The sequence below is a fragment of the Sphaeramia orbicularis genome, chromosome 10 (assembly GCF_902148855.1).
Source record: "Sphaeramia orbicularis chromosome 10, fSphaOr1.1, whole genome shotgun sequence".
Classification (NCBI taxonomy): Eukaryota; Metazoa; Chordata; class Actinopteri; order Kurtiformes; family Apogonidae; genus Sphaeramia; species Sphaeramia orbicularis.
In genome coordinates, this window is record NC_043966.1 from 14,885,626 (window position 1) to 14,905,015 (window position 19,390).

Here is a 19,390-nt window from a genome sequence, read left to right on the forward strand (position 1 = left end):
TGTGTGTGTGTGTGTGTGTGTGTGTGTATATATATATATACATACAACATCTACATGATTTGCAAATTAACTATAGGAAAAATATTAGATTTTCACTGAAAAAACACAAAATACAGGAGATTATATCACAACAAATGGTGATAAATCACTTCAAGAAGGTTAAATATAGAGGAAAAAAATTAATTGGGAACTGCCATAAAAGTAGCACTGGTCCTTATGGGTTAAATATTTCATTTTTATACAACCTCTCCTCCGTTACATCTCAGGACAAATACAGGATATGATGAAGTACTGTAGATTAAGCAACACAGTAGTGACAGAAAATAACATAAAGTATTAAACTTTATTTATCCCCATGGGTTAATTTTTTTGTTGCATTTTTACAAGGTATTTCATCATTTCACACTTTTACAATAAACATACACATACACTTATATAATAGTCATACTGGTATCCATACACCTCACCTCAGATGAACTGGACATACTGAGTAAAAGATGAGTGGCTTGTGGGAAAAAAAGTTTAAATAATAATATCACTTAATAATAATAAATAAAAATAGATTTTCTTCGAATATACAGGGCAGTATCGTCACCCACATGGCAACAATACAAATAAAGAAGTAAGAAAATATTCATGTCCCCCACAGTGTTTGTTTCCTTATTTATGACCCTCTCTCTCTACATTCTCTCTACCACCATACTTAGTAAGAGTAACAGTTTACTGACTGTGTTTACTCTCCTGCTCAGTCTTTTTTTTTCTCACAAACATATTCAGCAGTGTTACCAAACCAAGAGATGGTACAAAAGGTCAGAACACTTTGAGTGAAATCAGAATAAAACACATAAATGCCACGGCTGAATCACAGAAGGGAAAGAAAGGTTTGCAGTTTCTTAAACAAGCTCAACTTTATCCATCTACTGCTTTAAAATGCAATATATACATTAATTCAACAGTATTATGAACCCAAAACATCGTATCTGATTGTAAAACACTGACAAGCACAATTTTACTGCACAAAGACTAGGTACCCTCGACTCTCGCTGCAGGGTACTGTCATCAGTTCGTCGTCCGTCCATATGTGCAAAAACTTTGGCGTGGACTGAAGGCCAAGGGTTTTGAAGTGCGGGCATGTTATGTTTTTACTTTTTGTATTTTTGTTCCTCTTTGCTGATAATACATAAAGACCCAATTAACCCATAAAGACCCAAACTGCCATTGGTGACAAAATTCATCTGCTGATCTAAACTGTTTAATACTTTTTGATCCACTAATTCTATCAATACATGTAAATAATTGGTGTAAAATGGAGTTTGTCATCTTTTCATGGTCATCAGATATGACCCATTTGGACGTTCAGAGGCTCTGCAGTGAACGGGGAAACACTGTCATCTTCTACAACATTGATTCACCAGTAAAACCCATGGGGTTGGATCAATGACAGTGGATGGAAATGTTTGGTTTATGTTCAGTTAACCCTTTCATGCATAGTGGTCACTACAGTGGACAGTTCTTCTCCAGCTGTTCTCTTGTATATTCATGGGTTTTGTTGTTTTAGTTCCATATCAGCCAACACAGTGGACACTTATGCATATGTAACTTTGCTGTTCTTGATAAACCTTATCTGAAGTAACATGTTTGAGTGTAAATCAATTGTTATTAGACTGTAATTATCATTTTTTCTTTGACAAAATGGGTTTTTTGTATATTCATGTAGTGAGTAAGAACTAGTATTAGAGTATGTTTAAATATGAGAAAACATCAGATTAGCAGCATTAAAAGTGTTTATATTTCATAGTTTTCAATGTATATCAGTAAATACATGTTTCTTTGCTTCAAAAATTATATGCATCGTATCCATTTGAGTGGACATTTTTGCAGCTCCATGAAAAATAGGTTCATAAAAAGCTGTCAATTACATTTTTTTTTCATGCCTAAAGAGGAATAAAAACAGGGGAGAAAAATAAGGTTCTCATAATTCATGCATGAAAGGGTTAATGATAGATTTTACTGAAAAAGTCACTTTTCTCCCTTTTTGAAATAATAATCCTCAACTTTAATCTGAACTTTCATGAACATCTACATGACCAGTGAATTAAATAAAGGAAAACACCTGATTTTTACTGAAAAAATGTAAAATACAGATCATAATATTATAATTGTAGCGTTCGACATCACGCAGCAGTCTATCGTGTCAGTTACCAATCATGGCTCACTAGCATAGGCTAATATTCACGGGAGAAAAGAAACACAGACCGCCATTCATTTTGGTCAGGGAAAACTCACAGACCGTTTATTCTGCGCATGCTCATAACATTCCAGTTACGCAGGTGAACGCGCTTTTGTGTGACATCATCACGCACGCTATTTTAACATGGCTTTGTAACCATATTAACAGAATATGCTTAACAATAATAAATGGTGATAAATCACTTAAGAAAGGTTAAATAGTGAGAAAAATTAATGTAAGAACTGACACCAAGGTAGCACTTGTTCTTTATGGGTTAAGTGACCAATCTCCACCACATAACATTGACAGATAAAAAAATATCTCAATGCAAATTCAACTTCATTGACTTCCAAATATTATTTGTCCAAAACCATTTAAACCTTTCCGTTCTTCGCCTTAGGTGTGTGTGTGTGTGTGTGTTTTTTTTACAGTAAATCCTACAGCTGTTCAAGTCAGTAGCTCAGATGGCCTGGATGGATGTCAGCTGTGTCCGCTGACCAATTTCGGGAGGGTCACCAACATGACATGAACCCAACGCACAGCTGACTTTCACCGGATCCAGCAAAACTTTCAGATGTGGTTCCCTTTACCCAGAAGCCCAGACCAGCATGTGGCTATTTTGACAAACGGATGGCCTTGTTGGTCATAAACTCAAAACGAAATAAATCCTGCAAGTAGAACTCCCCTCACTATAATCTACCACACGCCGGCCTCTGAAGGAGCTGAGAATAGCAATTAAGATCTCTCACATGTGATGCAGCCTGTTTCATCAAAGCATTTCCTATTCACATTGTTGCTTTTTACCTCTGAATAGCACTTAGTGAATGACTGAAAAGCCGGTTGTGCTGGTTGTGTTTTTCTCTTTTCTCTTGAACAGCTTGGATGAATGAAAACACTGGTTCTGTTCACATGGCTGCTGCTGCTTTTGGCATTCTGAAGGGTTTCAGTGACACCGTCCAAGTTGCACGTCTCCTTCCTTGCCCTCCTCTTCTTTCTTGGCTTCTGTTTGGTTGGTTGGTTGGTTAAATCAGTGAGCATTAGTGGGCGTGTGTGCGCGTTGGTGCTCCTAAGGCGCATGCGAACTGAGGCCCAAAGGGGAAAGCCTTCCACACAGATCTAAGACAGCTGCCCTGCTTTAAGCACTTCATTGTAAGAAGAGCAGAAGAAAAGGGGGAACCCACATGCATCCCCCCAAACGGAGAGCTCAGACTGCCACGGCAAAGCAGCTGCCAGCAAAAATACAGCTACAAATGGTAGATTGAGACGTTTACGTTTAAGTTGGAGGCTTCTGCTTCATATTTCCAGACCTTAAAGGGCACTTGTTGCCCTGGAAGCGAGGAGGAGGAGAAGGAGGAGGAGGGGGGGGGGTGTTCAAGCAAACTGACCTCCGGGGGTTAAGCAGAATCAGTTTGTGTGAAGCTGTGTGGAGGAGGGGAGGAGGGAACAGGCAGCAGTTAGTGAGGGGTGGGAGGCCACGGTGGGGCTTCTGCACTGATCAAGAAACAGACGAAGAAGCAGTCGCCGGTGAAGCAGGGAAAGAGGAGGAGATGGCCACGGGAGAAATCACAACACTTCCCTCCACACCTGAAGACGGCGGCAGCGGCGGCTTTCCTCCTGGGACCTTCAAGGATCCCAAAAGACTGTACTGTAAAAACGGGGGCTTCTTCTTGAGGATAAAGTCTGACGGGGGAGTGGATGGAATCCGAGAGAAGAACGACCCTCACAGTAAGTACTTCCAGTCCCCTTCTTCTCCTTCTTCTTGTTCTTCTTCTTCTTCTTGCTTAACACACAGGCCACACAAAGCTTCTTTATGTTCTTTTTAATATCCAACAGGAAAGAAACAGTAAAGCACAAGAAAAAAAAAAAAAAAAAAAATCATGGACTGACGATGTGAATTTTCCAGCTCACAGAGGTTTATTCTCCAAGTGTAAACAGTATAACCAGCATGTGTGGATGTCTAAGTTTAGAAAGTATCCAGTTCAAGTGAAATTAAACTCAAATTTTAATCAATAGGAACTTGTTCACCGGGTGCTTTATGTCACATAAAACAGTGGGTTTCCAGTCAACTTTAACCAAATGAGTACATTAATTCATTGGAGAATACTACTACGATTGACAGTTCCAGCAAAACATACTGAGATGAAACAAGTTTTAGGCATTTTGACACTTTAAGATTCATAGCAGCTGCCAAAGTGGAAATATTTACATGGCTGTTTGGATAATTTTAATACTCCTCAGTCACTCAGTTTACTGATACGTTTGTGTCCCAAGTTGCATCATGGAGCTGGGGTGACGAGAAATGCTCATTTCCTAAGAAAACAAGTGCTGGAAAGTTTATTTCCCAAGATACTCGGTGACATTTCAAGCAGGTGTGTACAATTAAATGACTGATCTGGATCCAGTTCCAGGAGAGAGCAGCTATTTTTAGAAAGATTCAATCGCACTCGAATTAAAGTCAGACAGATGTCTTTGTGGATGTGGAGAGTAACTGAGTATTTTTATTCAAGTACTGAGCTTAAGTAGAGTTTTGTAGTTTACTTGAGCAGCACAGTTAAGTTCAATTCAGTTCCATTTAAATCAATTCAGTTTTATTTATTTAGTGATTACCTGATTATCTCCATACACTTCACAAACCCAGATTCAGATCTTAATAGATTTTACATTTTTATTAGATTTTCTGCTGCTTTTCATCGCCACTACATTACATTTCAGAAGGAAATAATTAACTTTCTGCTGTGCTCTACATTCATCTGTGGGCTTTATTCACCACATTTCAGATGAGTATTTTGTTTAATAGATAACAGCTTTTAAAATATAACACACTGGTAAAAATTAACCCAGATAACAGCTCCTAGAGGAAGTGACTTTTCCCCTCTGAACATCTCACACAGTTTCATTTCAGTACGTGTTCCAATAATCTAATATCTCACAAAAAATCAAACATTTGAGAAAATTCCTGTCCTGTTAATCATGTGTTAAACCCATAGATTTATGTGGTGGGCCTGGATATAAAACTGGACATAAAGTAGTCCAAGTAGTATATTATGTAATACTGTGTGAAGCAGTGTGTGTGTTAACTCCAATTTTCTGCATTTAATACTTTAATTGTACATTTATCACTGTATTGGCTCTTTTAGAGTACTTCTTCCACTGCTTTCTTTTTGTAATATTTCGCAACAGGGACTTATTAAGGTTTAAAAAAAAAAAAATCTACAAACTTTCCAATTTTTCTGGGTATCAAGCGGCAATGACTTGAGTTCAGAGAGGACTATATCCAAAATGAGTCACCAATAGGGAGTTGAATTAATCATTTAGCTTTTTTACAATAATAGTTTCGTTGGGTTTATGTGACGTGCGCTGTGCGTCATCAATGGATCTTTTGTTACTGCTGTAATAGACCTGCCAACCTTCTGGACAATGTAATATACAGTACCTGGAGAAACCCGAGTTCATACTAATCAAAGTATCCAATGATTCACAAATGGGATTTTGTTGTTAATTAATACACGTTTCTTCTAACTTTTACTTTCTTTAAAGTTACGTTCCCATGCCCATGTTTTCTCAGGGTAATATCATGTTGACGTCTCCTTCTCCAGAACGATAATAGACCCATCCAGGCCTGGACCACACAGAGCAGAGACCAGAACAGCTGAGGGAAAGTCTTACCGAGTTCACAATAGCTGTGGGATGTAATATGCACTGTAAACATCGAACACACCACAGCACACTGAGGACTAATTACAGATTTTTTTCAGGATAGGACACCTCTTTGATCTGGGTCATGAATCATCCAAGCAGCAGGACTAACTGCAGACAGATGCATGGCCATTTCAAGCTTTATTGTAGATTAATTCTGGATGGATCTCCTAATTTACCTCATGGGGCCCCCTGCTTCCTTTTTGGTGGTTTTACTTTGTGCCAAGTACACTCTGTTGGCAAGTAAATCTGTCTGTGGAGATGCATCTGAGAGGTGGATGCCAATAGGTAGTGTGCTCCTTCTATGTTGTACTGCTCTTATTTGTGGCTGATGTGAGTCGGCGTATTGAATCAAAAGGGATTTATTCATGTAATGCAAAAGAAGTAGAAGCTGAAGCCAAAACATTGTTATGTGTCAGATGTTAGAATCACAAATTCTCTTCTGGTTATCATACCGACAAAATAATGGAGGAAAATAATAGTGACATGTTTTGTTAGGAATTTGTTTTTTGTTTTTTTGTCAGATTTCCAAGATGTTATTAAAAACAAACATCTTTTCATCGCTAATATATGTCCTTACGCAATGACGGTAACAGGGAAAAAAATTTGGGACACCCTTAAAATTTTATACAATTTCAAACATTATCATGAAAAATATTTACAGAAAAATCTTGTTTGTGTTTCAAAAGATGTGGCTGCATCAGACAGACACAAACAAATGCAAAAAAGAATACAATTCAATTCTTCACAGCTTCAACATGTCACACCCTGGATGTGTTTTATTGTGTTGTCAAAACATCCAGTTTCGACCTGGATCGAACAGAACGTTTGCAGAAGGAGCATGTGGGTTTGGAGAATGGAACGATACTTCGCAGAACTCAATGACTTATGAGTCATTCTTAATACAATATATCACAAATGCATGGGGTGAGCAAAAACTTTTTTCATCACAATGCCATTAATTAACTTATATTCACTTTATGCCATATTGTAAGGGCAAAAAATAAAGGTAGAAGAGGCAGAAAACTCTGAGTGACAGAATCAATGCCAAATAGCGTCGTGCTGCTGCTGAATTTCTAATACGATTAGATGTAAAACAATGTAATGCGATGTGATATGATACGATAAAGTGAGATGAGACTTTAAATACACAATGTAATACAATAAAATAAGTAAATAATTCATTATTTAAAAGTAAATAGTAGTGACAGTAAGTGGTCACAAATGTTGTAATGCTATGTTTTATTTCTAAATAAATTTTTTTTAAGTATTTACAGCTTTTTTATTAGAGCTAGACCGATATATTGGCTGGCTGATATTTGATCAGTAGTAAAAATGTTATAAGATATTTGATCAGGCACCTGTGTGGGCAGTACTTCAAGTTCCACATATGTTAAAAGAGTACAATGTGTACATGTATTAATGTGCTTTAAAACAAAAAATAGTCCTCCTTAAAAATCGACCACAAAAATCAGCTGTAGATAATGGCCATCAGCTGACCAAATTTTGAAAAACTGGCATCGGCCTTAGAAAAACTCATATCAGTCGACTTCTGCTTTTAAGCTTTTTAGCACATGTACTATGAAGTCCAGTGTCCTTAGTTTCATCAGCCTCTTTCTGTGCCACAAAAGCTACAAAAATCTGATCTTTTCATTTACATGTTTTCATAAGTTCTGTTTTTCATGACAGTGTGAACAGCACAAATGACAAGAAATCTGAGCCTCAGTACATTTAGAATTAATGCAACTGTAGTCCCTTTAAATGGAGATTTGGCAGGATTCAGCTCGGCAGGGTGTCATTTATGTGCAATAAAGTAGTTTAAATGCAACATATACATAAATACAGCAGTAAAACAAATCTGAATCATCATATGTAACAGAAAAACACAGGCTGGGACCTTTTTACCGCACAATGAATATTGATGATACTTATATTGTTTAGCTGAAAGATGAGTTGTAGAATGCATGACTTTTACCCATAGTGGAATATTTTCACTGTTTGTATTCATATGTTTACTGAGGGAAATGATCTGACCGTGTCTATTTCTACAGGTTTAGTCCAGGATGGTGAAAAGTTGAGTTGATATTGGCTACATTTTAAAAAAAATAATGTGAACAGTCAAACAAATAAATCCAATCCTTGCTGTAAATCTGACCTGAGCGCTGATGCTGGTGGTGTGAAGGAAGCCAAAACGAACAGATCTGCTTTCACATGACGTTCTCTGCAGAGGCCAAGAGTTTGCACAAGCTGCCACCTTTGTTTGTGTTGACAACTTTCCTGTCACACATTAGTTCAGTCGTGCTTTGTGTTAAAATGCCACATACCTGAACTGAGATTTATAACTCAGGCTAATGGCTTTGGGTAGTTTACCTAACAGTAAAACATCCTGAACTTCTGCTGTGATTCGTATTCCATTCTGACCTACTTTACTTTAGACCAAGGGTGTTGAACTTATTTTATTTCAGGGGCCACATCCTCCCAATATGATCTAAAGTGGGCTGGACCAGTAAAATAATAAAATAATAATCGATAAATAATGTAAACTCCAAATATTTCTGTGTGTTTTAGAGTGAAAAAAGTTAAATTATAATATGAAAACATCTACAAACTATCCTTTAAAATAAATGTGAATTACATGAACCTGAATTTTTTTGTGTAATTTGAACAATGTTATGTCTCAGTTTATCATTTACACATGTTCATTACAACCTACAGATCCCAGTAGATCTACAACAGGGCTGTTTAGCTTCGTGGGGGCCCTGAGCAAGACACTGTTTGGGGGCCCCTAGTTTGTCAAACTATGATGAAGAGATTCCTAAACCTTTAGATGGTCTACTAAGATGCCACAATCTATTACAATTCATGAGAAAAACAGGCGATAGTTAAAATTAAACATCTTAAGTTGAGCCACTCAGGTAAGTTAAACTGATAAAAAAAATAAAAAAAAAACTATGATACAAGGAAAACAACAATCCTCTATACGTCAATAAATAAAACAAATTTTGAGTGTTTATAAAAAATGTTTCCTTTAAATAAGAAAACACAACATCCGCTGAGATAATCTCTTTATGATGCCATTACAGTGTTTATTTTGTTTAATACTCTCGCTAACGGGAATGGTAGATGGGTAGCTGTCAATCATTCCCGTCATACCTGTCGGTGGCCTGCTACGTCATTAACTGTGTGACAGTGCAGTCCAACGAATATGACCTAATAATGACACAAAAACACCAGCCACAGCTTAGCATTGCAGTTTATTTTATTTATATCCTATGTTTATTTTTTTTTAAGTATATAAGGGATGTAATAAACACATGAGATAGCTACAGATAAAGACAGGACATTTGAACTCTCCTCAGATGAGGCTGAACATGCAGCTTTGGGGCCCTAAGCATTTGCCTAGTTTGCCTATAGCAAGAAACAGCTCTGATCTACATATACACAAAACATTTAATAATAGGCAGAATATTGTTAAAATTATACTAATTCCTCTTAAAGTGGGGTACACACTTAAAGATAATCAGGCTGTTTTTGTACAGATTTTCTCCCTTCCTGACCAAGGATGGCAAACACCAGATTATTTTATGTTTTATAAGATTCTCCTGTGGTCTGAGGTGTGTTAAGAGTGAATTTGTCCCGATAATTGGCTCTGAAACAGGTTGGGGCCGACAATTGTAAATATTAAATCATAAATTCTTCTCTCTTTTTTTTTTTTCCCCGTCCCCGCATGCTTTTGCAGCTTACTACCCGACCCTTTTTTTTTGGGGGGGGGGGGGGGGGGGGTGTTACCTAACCCGATTCAGGGCTCTACTCCGGAGTCATGCAATGTCTCTTCTTCTTCGTTTTTTGTTAGATCACAATTGATAACATGACATTTCTGGCTTTGAGGACTAGATTCTAAATCAGTGGATCAGTGGTGGGACAGAATCATTATGTGTGTGGTGTGTTGAGATTATTGGAGCACACCACACACAGTACGATCAAAACTGTTCAATGCCTGATTTTTTGTCTTCATGTGTGGGGTCTGTAACTGATAAAAAATCTCTTCAGATTTAGAAAATCCTTATGTGTGTACCCCGCTTAAGACACTTAATGTTGTTCATATTTGTTCAGGTTATTCACATTTTAATGAAAGGATAGTTTGTAAATGTCAATATTTTTATGTAATTTAACCTTTTTTGCAGTAAAACAAAGAGAAAAAAATTGTAGTTGTTATTATTTATAGGTTATTATGACAGTATTTTACTGGTCTGACCCTGTTGAGATCAAACTGAGCTGAATGTGGCCCCTGAACTAAAATGATTGTAAATATCTTCAGTGTAATTTTTGCATTTCACTAATTCATCCCACAAGCCGGATTGAACTCTGTGGCGGGCCGGTTTTGGCCTGCAGGCCTTATGTTTGACACCCGTGCTTTAGACGGAACAAATAAAGCACTTCATGTCTTACCTTGGATTAAAACTTCTTGCAGCAACTAGAGATAATTTCTATTCTCATCTGTGTTTCTTTTCCTTCAGTAAAGCTTCAACTCCAGGCGACCTCCGTGGGAGAGGTGGTCATCAAAGGGGTTTATGCGAACCGTTATCTGGCAATGAACAGAGATGGACGACTGTTTGGAGTGGTGAGTCAAATCACTGTGTCTCTTTAACAGCAGTTTGTGTCCAACATGTTAGTCTTACACCAACATTTCAGTTCTGTCTGGGGGAGGACGGGGAAAAGTGAAATGACCCTCATGCTCTTAAGTTATCTCAGGGTGCAGTGTTTCGGAAACTAAATATTTATGGCTCATTCATCAAACCAAGAGAAATAATTAGTCTGACACTGCGCTGTTAGAACTTTGAAGAGGCATGCTATGATATTACATCGTCAGGGTCAAAATGAAGCCTGTTATAGATGTGTGGGATTCGAAGCAGAGGCTACAGTTTTAATTACTGTCCGTGGATCAGATTTAATTTAACTTGGCAACATTCGATTTTAATTGTTGTGTCCTAACAACAAAACAGTGTCTTGTATCTATGTGTCTCCTGTTTGTTTTGGACATAATTTATATCCGTTGGGTTACTCCCCTCCAAATGCAATCAGCACGAACATTCGTCTTTCTTTCCATTCTTACGTTTGTTGTTTTTAGTGTTGTGAGAAACAAAATAATGATATTCAACATGGTAACCAGCGTTGTGCAAGTTACTTCCAAACTGTAATCCATTACAGATTACTTGTTACTGTTATTTAAAAGTAATTCCTTACCTTACCTTACTGTCTTAGAATCGTAATGAGTTACATGACTCTTGTATTACTTTTGAGTTACATACAGACTCCGATGCGTGTGAGTCCAAGAGATAGGAGGGCCTTGGAACATGTTTTTTTTTTGGTTGTTTGTTTTTTTATGTGTTGATTATGTCTTGTCTTGTCAGAAACTGTGTGTTATGCTGCTTTTCTTGGCTAGGTCAGTCTTGAAAATGAGATTTGCAATCTCAATGAGACTTTTTTTTTACCAGGTTAAATAAAGGATATGTATATACATTTGCGCCCTGAAGTACATGTGGATGGATAGCTCAGTAAGTAACACTACGGTCTACGATGTTTGAATCCCAGCAGGAATGCTTGCTTTTTTTTTTTTTTTAACATTTTACATGTTCAAACAGGGGGTGTAGTGCTGAGGACGCTGGTAGATAAATCTGTAACTGATAAAGAATTCGAAACGTTATCTTACCTTGTCATTGCTGATCACAGGGATCATGCTAATGCTAACTAGCTTCTTAAAGCAGGGTTAGGGTTTGTAATGAGCATACGTCCATGTGGACAATGGACTGTCTTCTGCCGTCTTCACCCACTGGAGATAGAACTTTCCTGCTGCTTTCTTGTTTTGTTTTAATATTTTATTTTTGATTGTTTTATCAACAGATAATACAACACAGAAACTAGGGGTCACTGGTTGAACACAAAATATTTAAATGACACACAGTAGTAATTATGTATTCTTTTGTTTATAGTCCAGCCATTTTCTCCAGCGCTTTATGAAGATACTGTATGTTCCTTGAGCCGTAGGTAATAAGTCAATCTTTCCGTAGAGTTCCTGCTGCATTTTTGATTCCTTAAGGTCTCACAGTCTTGCTGTTTTTGTTTTGTTTTTTCATTTGAACAAAGAAATAATGGGCGAAAAGTGTGTTGTAATGCAAGTGTTATTGAACATGTACTGAGTAAAATATTAATAAAACTTTAAATAGTAGCTAATGCCTTACACTACTGCATTACAGCAAAAAGTAATCTGTTACTGTAATGCATTACTTTTGTAACACATTACTCCCAACACTGATGGTAAAAGCGAAAAACTTTGGGGTTTGAGTTGGAGTTTGATTTTCATTTTGTTTGTTTGTTTATTTATTTATTTTGAATATTTGCAATAAAATCAAACCACAAAAGAATTATATAAAAAAGAAAGTAAACCATTGAAAAAGGAGCGGGATGATTTTAACTACATATTGTACCAGTGAAGTCCAGACTGACTAAAAGACAGACTCTTCCCACTCTCATAGACTTTATATTATTAACTATGAAGTCCTTGACGCTTCATATTATGCCAAATGACTTTCTATGAAGCTGCTGTTTCACTGAGGCATCGCCGACACCAGTTTGGCCCCCGTCCCCGTCAGTGTTGCCGCTCACAGCAGCAGTGGGAGTGTGAAGCGTGGCGACTGATGTGGTTTGGTGGTTGCGAACACTTGTCCACAGTCCATATTACTGGCAAGGAGCATTTCCTCTTAATGAGAAGCTACAGCAGTGAGCTGCCACCCAAGGCGTCACTGCTCTGCTTTTACTCATTTGTAGAAAATCATTAGAAGCTACAAACCATTTACAATCTGCCTTTGAATGTATGTATAAATATATTTTATTAACCCTCAAAGACCTAAACAGCCACCAGCAACTAAAAGCAACCACTGATCTAAAATGTTGAATCACCTCAGTACCATTAATCTTATTAATACTTGTAAATAATTCATCTTTTCATGGTCATCAGATATGACCCATTTGGACATTTAGAAGCTCCGTAGTGAACATGGAAACATCTCCTGCAACATTGATTCACCAGTAAAACAGTGGTGATGCTTGTTTTTATGTTCAGTTTATGTTATATTTAGCTGACAAAGTTACTTTTTTTTCAGTTCCTCCTTTTCATATAACCTTGATTTTATGAACAACTACATGATTGATAAATAAAATACAAGAAGAAACCTGATTTTCACTAAAAATGCACAATGCAGAGGATAATATTATAATAAATGGTAATAATTCACTTAGAAAAATTCATTTGTAAGTTTCCATAAAAATTGTGCAGAATAGATGTGATTTTGTCATCAGTATAACAATAGAAAACAACAGAAAACAAAATAGTAAATAAATCAAAACATGCATTCAACAAGGACTTATTTAACATCTTGTTTTATTTATGCTATTGCTATTTTTAGGTTCACAATGACCTCCAAAGAAATATCATAGTGTAAATTCACATTACTCTTTGATTTAGTGCTTGGATTTGATTTAGTTTTTTCTTTACTTCAGTACAAGTACTTTTACCACAGTTGAAATACTGAACTACAAGTAACATTTCTACATTCAAGTGAAAATATGTAAGCAAAATGTATAAACAGAAGTCACTGTGCAGTAAAATAATCCCTGCAGTGTTGTAACATTATATCACGTCTTCAGAATCATATTACTGCTGCATTAATGTGTCCAGATGTTTAAAATTAACCCATCGCAGATTTATGATGAATATTGATCTCGACTTTAGAGTGATGTAAAAGTTGCGTGACTCATCATTTAGGACCACACATGGAAACTGAGAAGATTCCATGTGATTTGTGCTGTTCACACCAACTCATGAAAACCCCATCTGAGTGAAACCAATAGGATTTGTCCCCTTTCTGCCCCCAGTGTGAGCATAACCCTATCACACATACTGCACGAACACCTCCACTGCTTTGGTGCTTACACAGACGTCTGCTGCGTCGGATAATACGGTGATCCAAACAGGTCTAGGTGGTTGCTAGGTTATTGGCTCCATAGCTGTGCAGTCAACTAAAAACAGAAACTAAAACAAAAGCCTGTTGTTGGACAGGGTGTAGGGGAGTTAACGCCCAGCGAGACAGAAAGACTTTGGCCAGACGTTCAGTAATTAATGTTTTCTTCATGTATTTTACAAAGGACTTTGTGGAGAGACAGAGTAGTGGAAGCACTAAAAATAAATGTGGTCAATACAGTGACATCACCTGCCCTTCACAGCCCTTTTTGAAGCCATACTTATATCGATTTGATTTTTAGGTGGTGTCTTAATTTATGTTGTTAACTTTGTTTTTTGTTATTTATAATATATAAATGACATTTAACCCATAAAAACCCAGTGCTACTTGTATAACAGTTCTCAAATTTGTTTTTCTCTCAAATTAACCTTTCTTAAATGATTTATCACCATTTACTATAATATTATCCTCTGTATTTAGCTTTTTTTTTCAATGAAAATCGTGTATTTTTCTATATTTAATTTACCGATCATGTAGATGTTCATTTAAAACTCAGATGAAAGTCAAGGGTTATTAGATCAGAAACTATAACAGCGTATTAGGGCCACCTAGGAAAATAAAAACGATTGTCACGCCGAGAATAAAGTCATAATATTTCAAGAATGAAGTGATAATATAATCAGAATAAATTCGTAGTTTTAAAAAAACTCATTATTTAACGAAAATAATGTTGCACTTTTATAAGATTAAAGTCGTAATATTTCGAGAATAAAGTCATAATATTATGAGAATACAAACAGGTGGGACACTATCATAATTTACGAGAATAAATTCATACCCAGTCGTCACATAATGGAGAACTTCAAATATTTTGTTTCATTTTTTTGGTTATACTTTCATTTGGGGTTTGTCCATTCCAACAGAAGTGAAAGTTGCAGCTTGTAACTGGAAACTCTGTTGAATTTATTTTCAAAATATTATGACTCTAACCTCATAAAAGTGTAACATTATTTTCGTTAAATAATGAGTTTTTTGAAAACTACAGCTTTATTCTCATTATATTATGACTTCATTCTCAAAGTATTATGACTTTATTTTCATAGTGACAAGCATTTTTATTTTTTTATGTGGCCCTAATACGCCATCGTAAGAAACAGAGAAAACTGAAGAAAAAGTGACTTTTTCAGCAAAGATATCATTAACTGAACATGAACCAAGTGTGTCCATCCACTGGCATTGATCCAATTCCATGGATTTTACTGATGAATCAATGTTGTAGAAGATGAGTGTTTCCATGGTAACTATGGTGGCTCTGAATGGCCAAATGGGTCATATCTGATGATCATGAAAAGATGACAAACTGTATTTTACACCAAATATTTACATGTATTGATAGGATGAGTGGATCAACAGGTATTAAACAGTTTACATCAGTCGACAGTTTTGTTCACTGGTGGATGTTTGGGTCTTTTTGGGTTAATCCTGATGTGATTTATGTGGTAATTCAGTGACACAAAATGTCATCAAAACAAAATGCCACAGAAGGAAGGTACCCAGATGTCCTTCAGTTTTAATTCAGATGGGAGATTACAGTACATGAGCAGAGAAAATTAACACCATATTAATTAACATTATTGAAACATAAAATGTGAAATGTACAGCCTGAATATCGGACAGTGTTTTTCACAGTACAGTATTCATGTTTCTCAGTTTCACAGTTTTCCTACATTTCCTCAGCTGCACATTAACTGAAGTCGACACTGAGGTGGAAGTGCATCTGCTTTATGTCATGTGAACAGTCCTGTCCAGTTTAACCCTTTTATGCATGAATTATGTGTAATTCTGAAGTGGTAGTAACCCCCAGGTAAAACTTAGAATATGAACAATACGTCCATTGTATTCAACACAAAGGTTAAAGTGGCCTTTAAATGCACTTAAATAGTATTATTTTTTTTACCATAAACCAGTCTTTAAGGCTTAGACCAGGGGTGCCAAACTCAATAAATAAACCAATATAGAATGACAACACTAGACTTTTCTCTTTGTTTTAGAATGAAAAAAGTGCAATTAACTTATGAAAATCACTTTATCATTAAAAAAAAAAGTGAAAAACATGACCAACTATAAACCACCTGAAATTTCTTAAGAAAAATAAGTGCAATTTTAACAATATTATACCGCCGTTTATCATTTACACATGTGTATTACAACTTATGGATCACAGTGGATCTATAAATACACAAAACATTGAATAACAGGCAGAATGTTGTTAAAATTCCACTTACTTCTCTTAATATATTTAAGGTTGTTTGTGTTTATTCAGGTTATTCACATATTTTGTGAAAGGATAGTGTGCAAATGTAAACATTTTCATGTAATTTAACTTTTTTACTCTAAACCAAAGCAAAAAATTTGGATTTGTCATTATTTATAGGTTATCGTGATAGTATTTTACTAGTTCGGCCGACTTGAGATCATATTCATCTGTATGTGGTCCCTGAACTAAAGCGATTTTGACACCCTTAACTGTTAACATCTTCAGGATAATTTTTGCATTTCACAAATTCATTCCATGGGCCAGATTGGACCCTTTATTGGACCCTTTATTTGGACCCTTAATTGGACCTTTTATTGGGTTGCTGGCCATATGTTTGACACCCCTGGCTTAGAAAAAGACTACTAATTTAGAAAAACAAGTCATCTACGTTAATCTCTAACATCTATCTGTCCACTGCAGTCAATGTCATGCATGAAAAGAATAATTTAGAAACACAGGCTTTAGTTAAATTCACTTTACAATAAATCTGTCATTCATTCGTTGTTTTTTCTTCTGTCTTTGTCTTCAGAGACGAGCAACAGATGAATGTTACTTCTTAGAGCGGCTGGAGAGCAACAACTATAACACCTACCGCTCCAGGAAGTACCCCAACATGTACGTGGCGCTGAAGCGGACTGGCCAGTACAAGAGTGGAAACAAAACCGGACCGGGTCAGAAGGCCATTCTCTTCCTTCCAATGTCTGCCAAGTGCTAATCTACGATCTGATCTAAAAAAAATATATGTATGATGTCTTAGGCAACGAAAAAAGATGTGATGGCAATGAAGACTAAATATTCCATCGACATTGCCCAAAACAACTGTGATGCTTTCCCGCTGTTTTTATCCTGATGTTTGCTGAACGCGTCTGGCTGCTTCTCAGTAAAACCTTCAACGTCTTTTACTGTGGACCAACTGAAGGCTACAACAAGGGAAAAATATAGAACCAGGTGTCCTGCTCAAGCACAGCCTGACTGAAAACGGCTAAATATTAGTTGCTCATTTTGTGGATGGGCTTCCCAACGCTAACATTTACGCTGTTTAAGATGTAGATTTAGTTTAGGTCTCGTAGATTCTATAACTAAAATGAATGAACTCTCTTACTTATAAGTTTCTATAACTGGTAAAACAAGATAAAGGTTTGAACTTGTGATCTTAGAGGTTACTCTGGATCATGTGGTGTGAATGTTCATCTGAAAACACACTATGATCAAATCCCAAACACACTTTATGGGCTAATATTATCATAATCTATATAGAAATACTTCATATACTATATATATATATTATGCTCAGTAGATCTACTGAATACTTCTTTTTTTTAATATTCGTACTTTGACAGATCTAAATTTATTTAATGTTTTTGTAGCGTTGCCGACTGACGATTCTGAATCAAACTTCTGTTGACTAAATATGATTATAGTGAATGATGTACAGCTCAGTGACAGGCAGATAAGTTTAGTATAAGGATGAACTTGACATACAGTCACGTTCATAGTATAAGGATTTAGTATAAGGATGAACTTGACATACAGTCACGGAAAAAATTATTAGACCACCCCATGTTTTCTTCAGTTTCTTGTTCATTTTAATGCCTGGTACAACTAAAGGTACATTTGTTTGGACAAATATAATGATAACAACAAAAATAGCTCATAGTAGTTTAATTTCAGAGCTGATATCTAACCATTTTCCATGTTTTGTTGATAATAACCAAAATCACTTCAGTTCTTCCATCAATATCTATGGCATTGTACTGACAAAAACAGTGCTTTTAGGCATTCCATGTTTTCTTTTCTGTCTGTTTTAGTCACATGATACACACGGGAGTTAGTACTTAAATTGCATAACCGTTGTTTTTGATGACTTTTGATGGTCTATTAATTTTTTCCGTAGCTGGTGGACCCATTTATTAGAAAAACCATTTGAACGCTACCACTGTTTGTCAAATATACACTGTTGAGCATAAAGTGGGAATCATTTTGTTTCCCCATTGCTCTTTTTATTCCTATTTATACACATCAGTAATAACCTTTGACCTGGTACAATGATTATATACCGAGTCCCTGTCAAGAATAAATCATTTCATTAAAAGAGGTAAAAATCTTATTCCAACTTTATGCTCAACAGTGTATTAACGTCTGTTGGATAAAAGCAGAGACAGTTGTGTTAAAGCAACCTAACAAACTAAAACCCTCACTTGTGTGATGTGATCTCCCAGGTCTCCCTTTAAAAACACATCTTACATCAAGAGGGACTTAGTAGAATAAACGTTAAATTCATAAAATTAATAGATTTTTCCCTTGTGAACACTCCAGTTAAGTGTCTTTAAAAACTGTACACAGCTACAATTCCCTAACAGCTGCAAAAAAAGAGTGTAATTACAGAGACTGTATACAACTACAGCCTGATTTGTACCACAGATGATTTCCTTGAAACTGTAAAATCAGTGTGTTTCCGGATACACCATTGCACCATATTTCTAAAACTGTAACAGTTAACGTGTCAACACACTGCAATCTCAAAACCCAGTCATAAATACACTTTAAATACGATTAAAACTGACGACAGAGTGTCAGTACAGAGGCCGCGGTACGCTAGAACTCATCAGGTCGGTGTGTTGCTAAGACTTGGGAGTTTGCGGAAGCTGCCTGTGGTACAGCTGGTAAAACATCCCTGAGTAGACGGCGGGGAGCTCCTCCATGGTGAGGTCGATGCTGTCGAAGCCCCGCTCCAGGCCGTGAAGCAGCAGCCTGGAGATCCGGGTGGTGATGGGCGTGGTGGCGTTGGTCTGGGCCAGCTCAGCGAGGGGCAGCCACTCGCAGCGCAGACACTCCTGAGTGCAGAAGTTGATGTCGTAGGTGAGCGGGCTGAGTCGGCAGATGATGTACATGTCCGACATGCCGAAGGCGCCGGGGTGGTTGTGCTGCTGCCGGATACTGAGCAGAGACCTGAACTCAGAGCGAACGCCCGTCTCCTCGTAGACCTCCCGGACTGCAGTGGCACCTGAAGGTATTCAACAACGTCAGACAGAAGGAAGTTATTGGCAGAATCACCTCGGAGATTTTTTTAATGGTGGGAAAAAAAGGGAAAATACGTATTTTTTTGTAAAGATAAATTTTTGACGCTGC

General features: G+C 36.7%; 2 protein-coding genes and 1 long non-coding RNA gene across 3 annotated transcripts in view; 1 reads left to right on the plus strand and 2 right to left on the minus strand.

Annotated features, from left to right (window-relative positions):
• Positions 1–3,278: 3,278 nt before the first annotated feature.
• On the plus strand, positions 3,279–17,750 carry fgf2 (fibroblast growth factor 2). Its single transcript, XM_030145126.1, has 3 exons — positions 3,279–3,955; positions 10,444–10,547; positions 16,791–17,750. The coding sequence occupies exons 1-3, from the start codon at positions 3,778–3,780 to the stop codon at positions 16,974–16,976; spliced, it is 468 nt and encodes a 155-aa protein (XP_030000986.1). The 5' UTR covers positions 3,279–3,777; the 3' UTR covers positions 16,977–17,750.
• LOC115426892 (uncharacterized) lies at positions 17,575–17,836 on the minus strand. The gene is made up of 2 exons (XR_003936397.1): positions 17,784–17,836; positions 17,575–17,733 (listed from the first exon to the last, which is right to left on the minus strand). It is a non-coding gene; the product is annotated as an uncharacterized LOC115426892 (long non-coding RNA).
• A 193-nt stretch (positions 17,837–18,029) lies between these two features.
• nudt6 (nudix (nucleoside diphosphate linked moiety X)-type motif 6) overlaps positions 18,030–19,390 on the minus strand; it is a 29,258-nt gene continuing 27,897 nt past the window's right edge. The window contains exon 5 of the mRNA XM_030145124.1: positions 18,030–19,265. Within this exon, the coding sequence (XP_030000984.1) occupies positions 18,883–19,265 (383 nt within the window). The 3' untranslated portion in view covers positions 18,030–18,882. The remainder of the gene's footprint in view (positions 19,266–19,390) is intronic.

Coding starts and splice junctions, on each gene's coding strand:
- fgf2 (XM_030145126.1), top strand. CDS start 3,778: ATGGCCACGGGAGAAATCACAACACTTCCCTCCACACCTGAAGACGGC. Junction 3,956..10,443: donor AGAGAAGAACGACCCTCACA/GTAAGTACTTCC, acceptor CTTTTCCTTCAG/TAAAGCTTCAACTCCAGGCG. Junction 10,548..16,790: donor ATGGACGACTGTTTGGAGTG/GTGAGTCAAATC, acceptor CTTTGTCTTCAG/AGACGAGCAACAGATGAATG.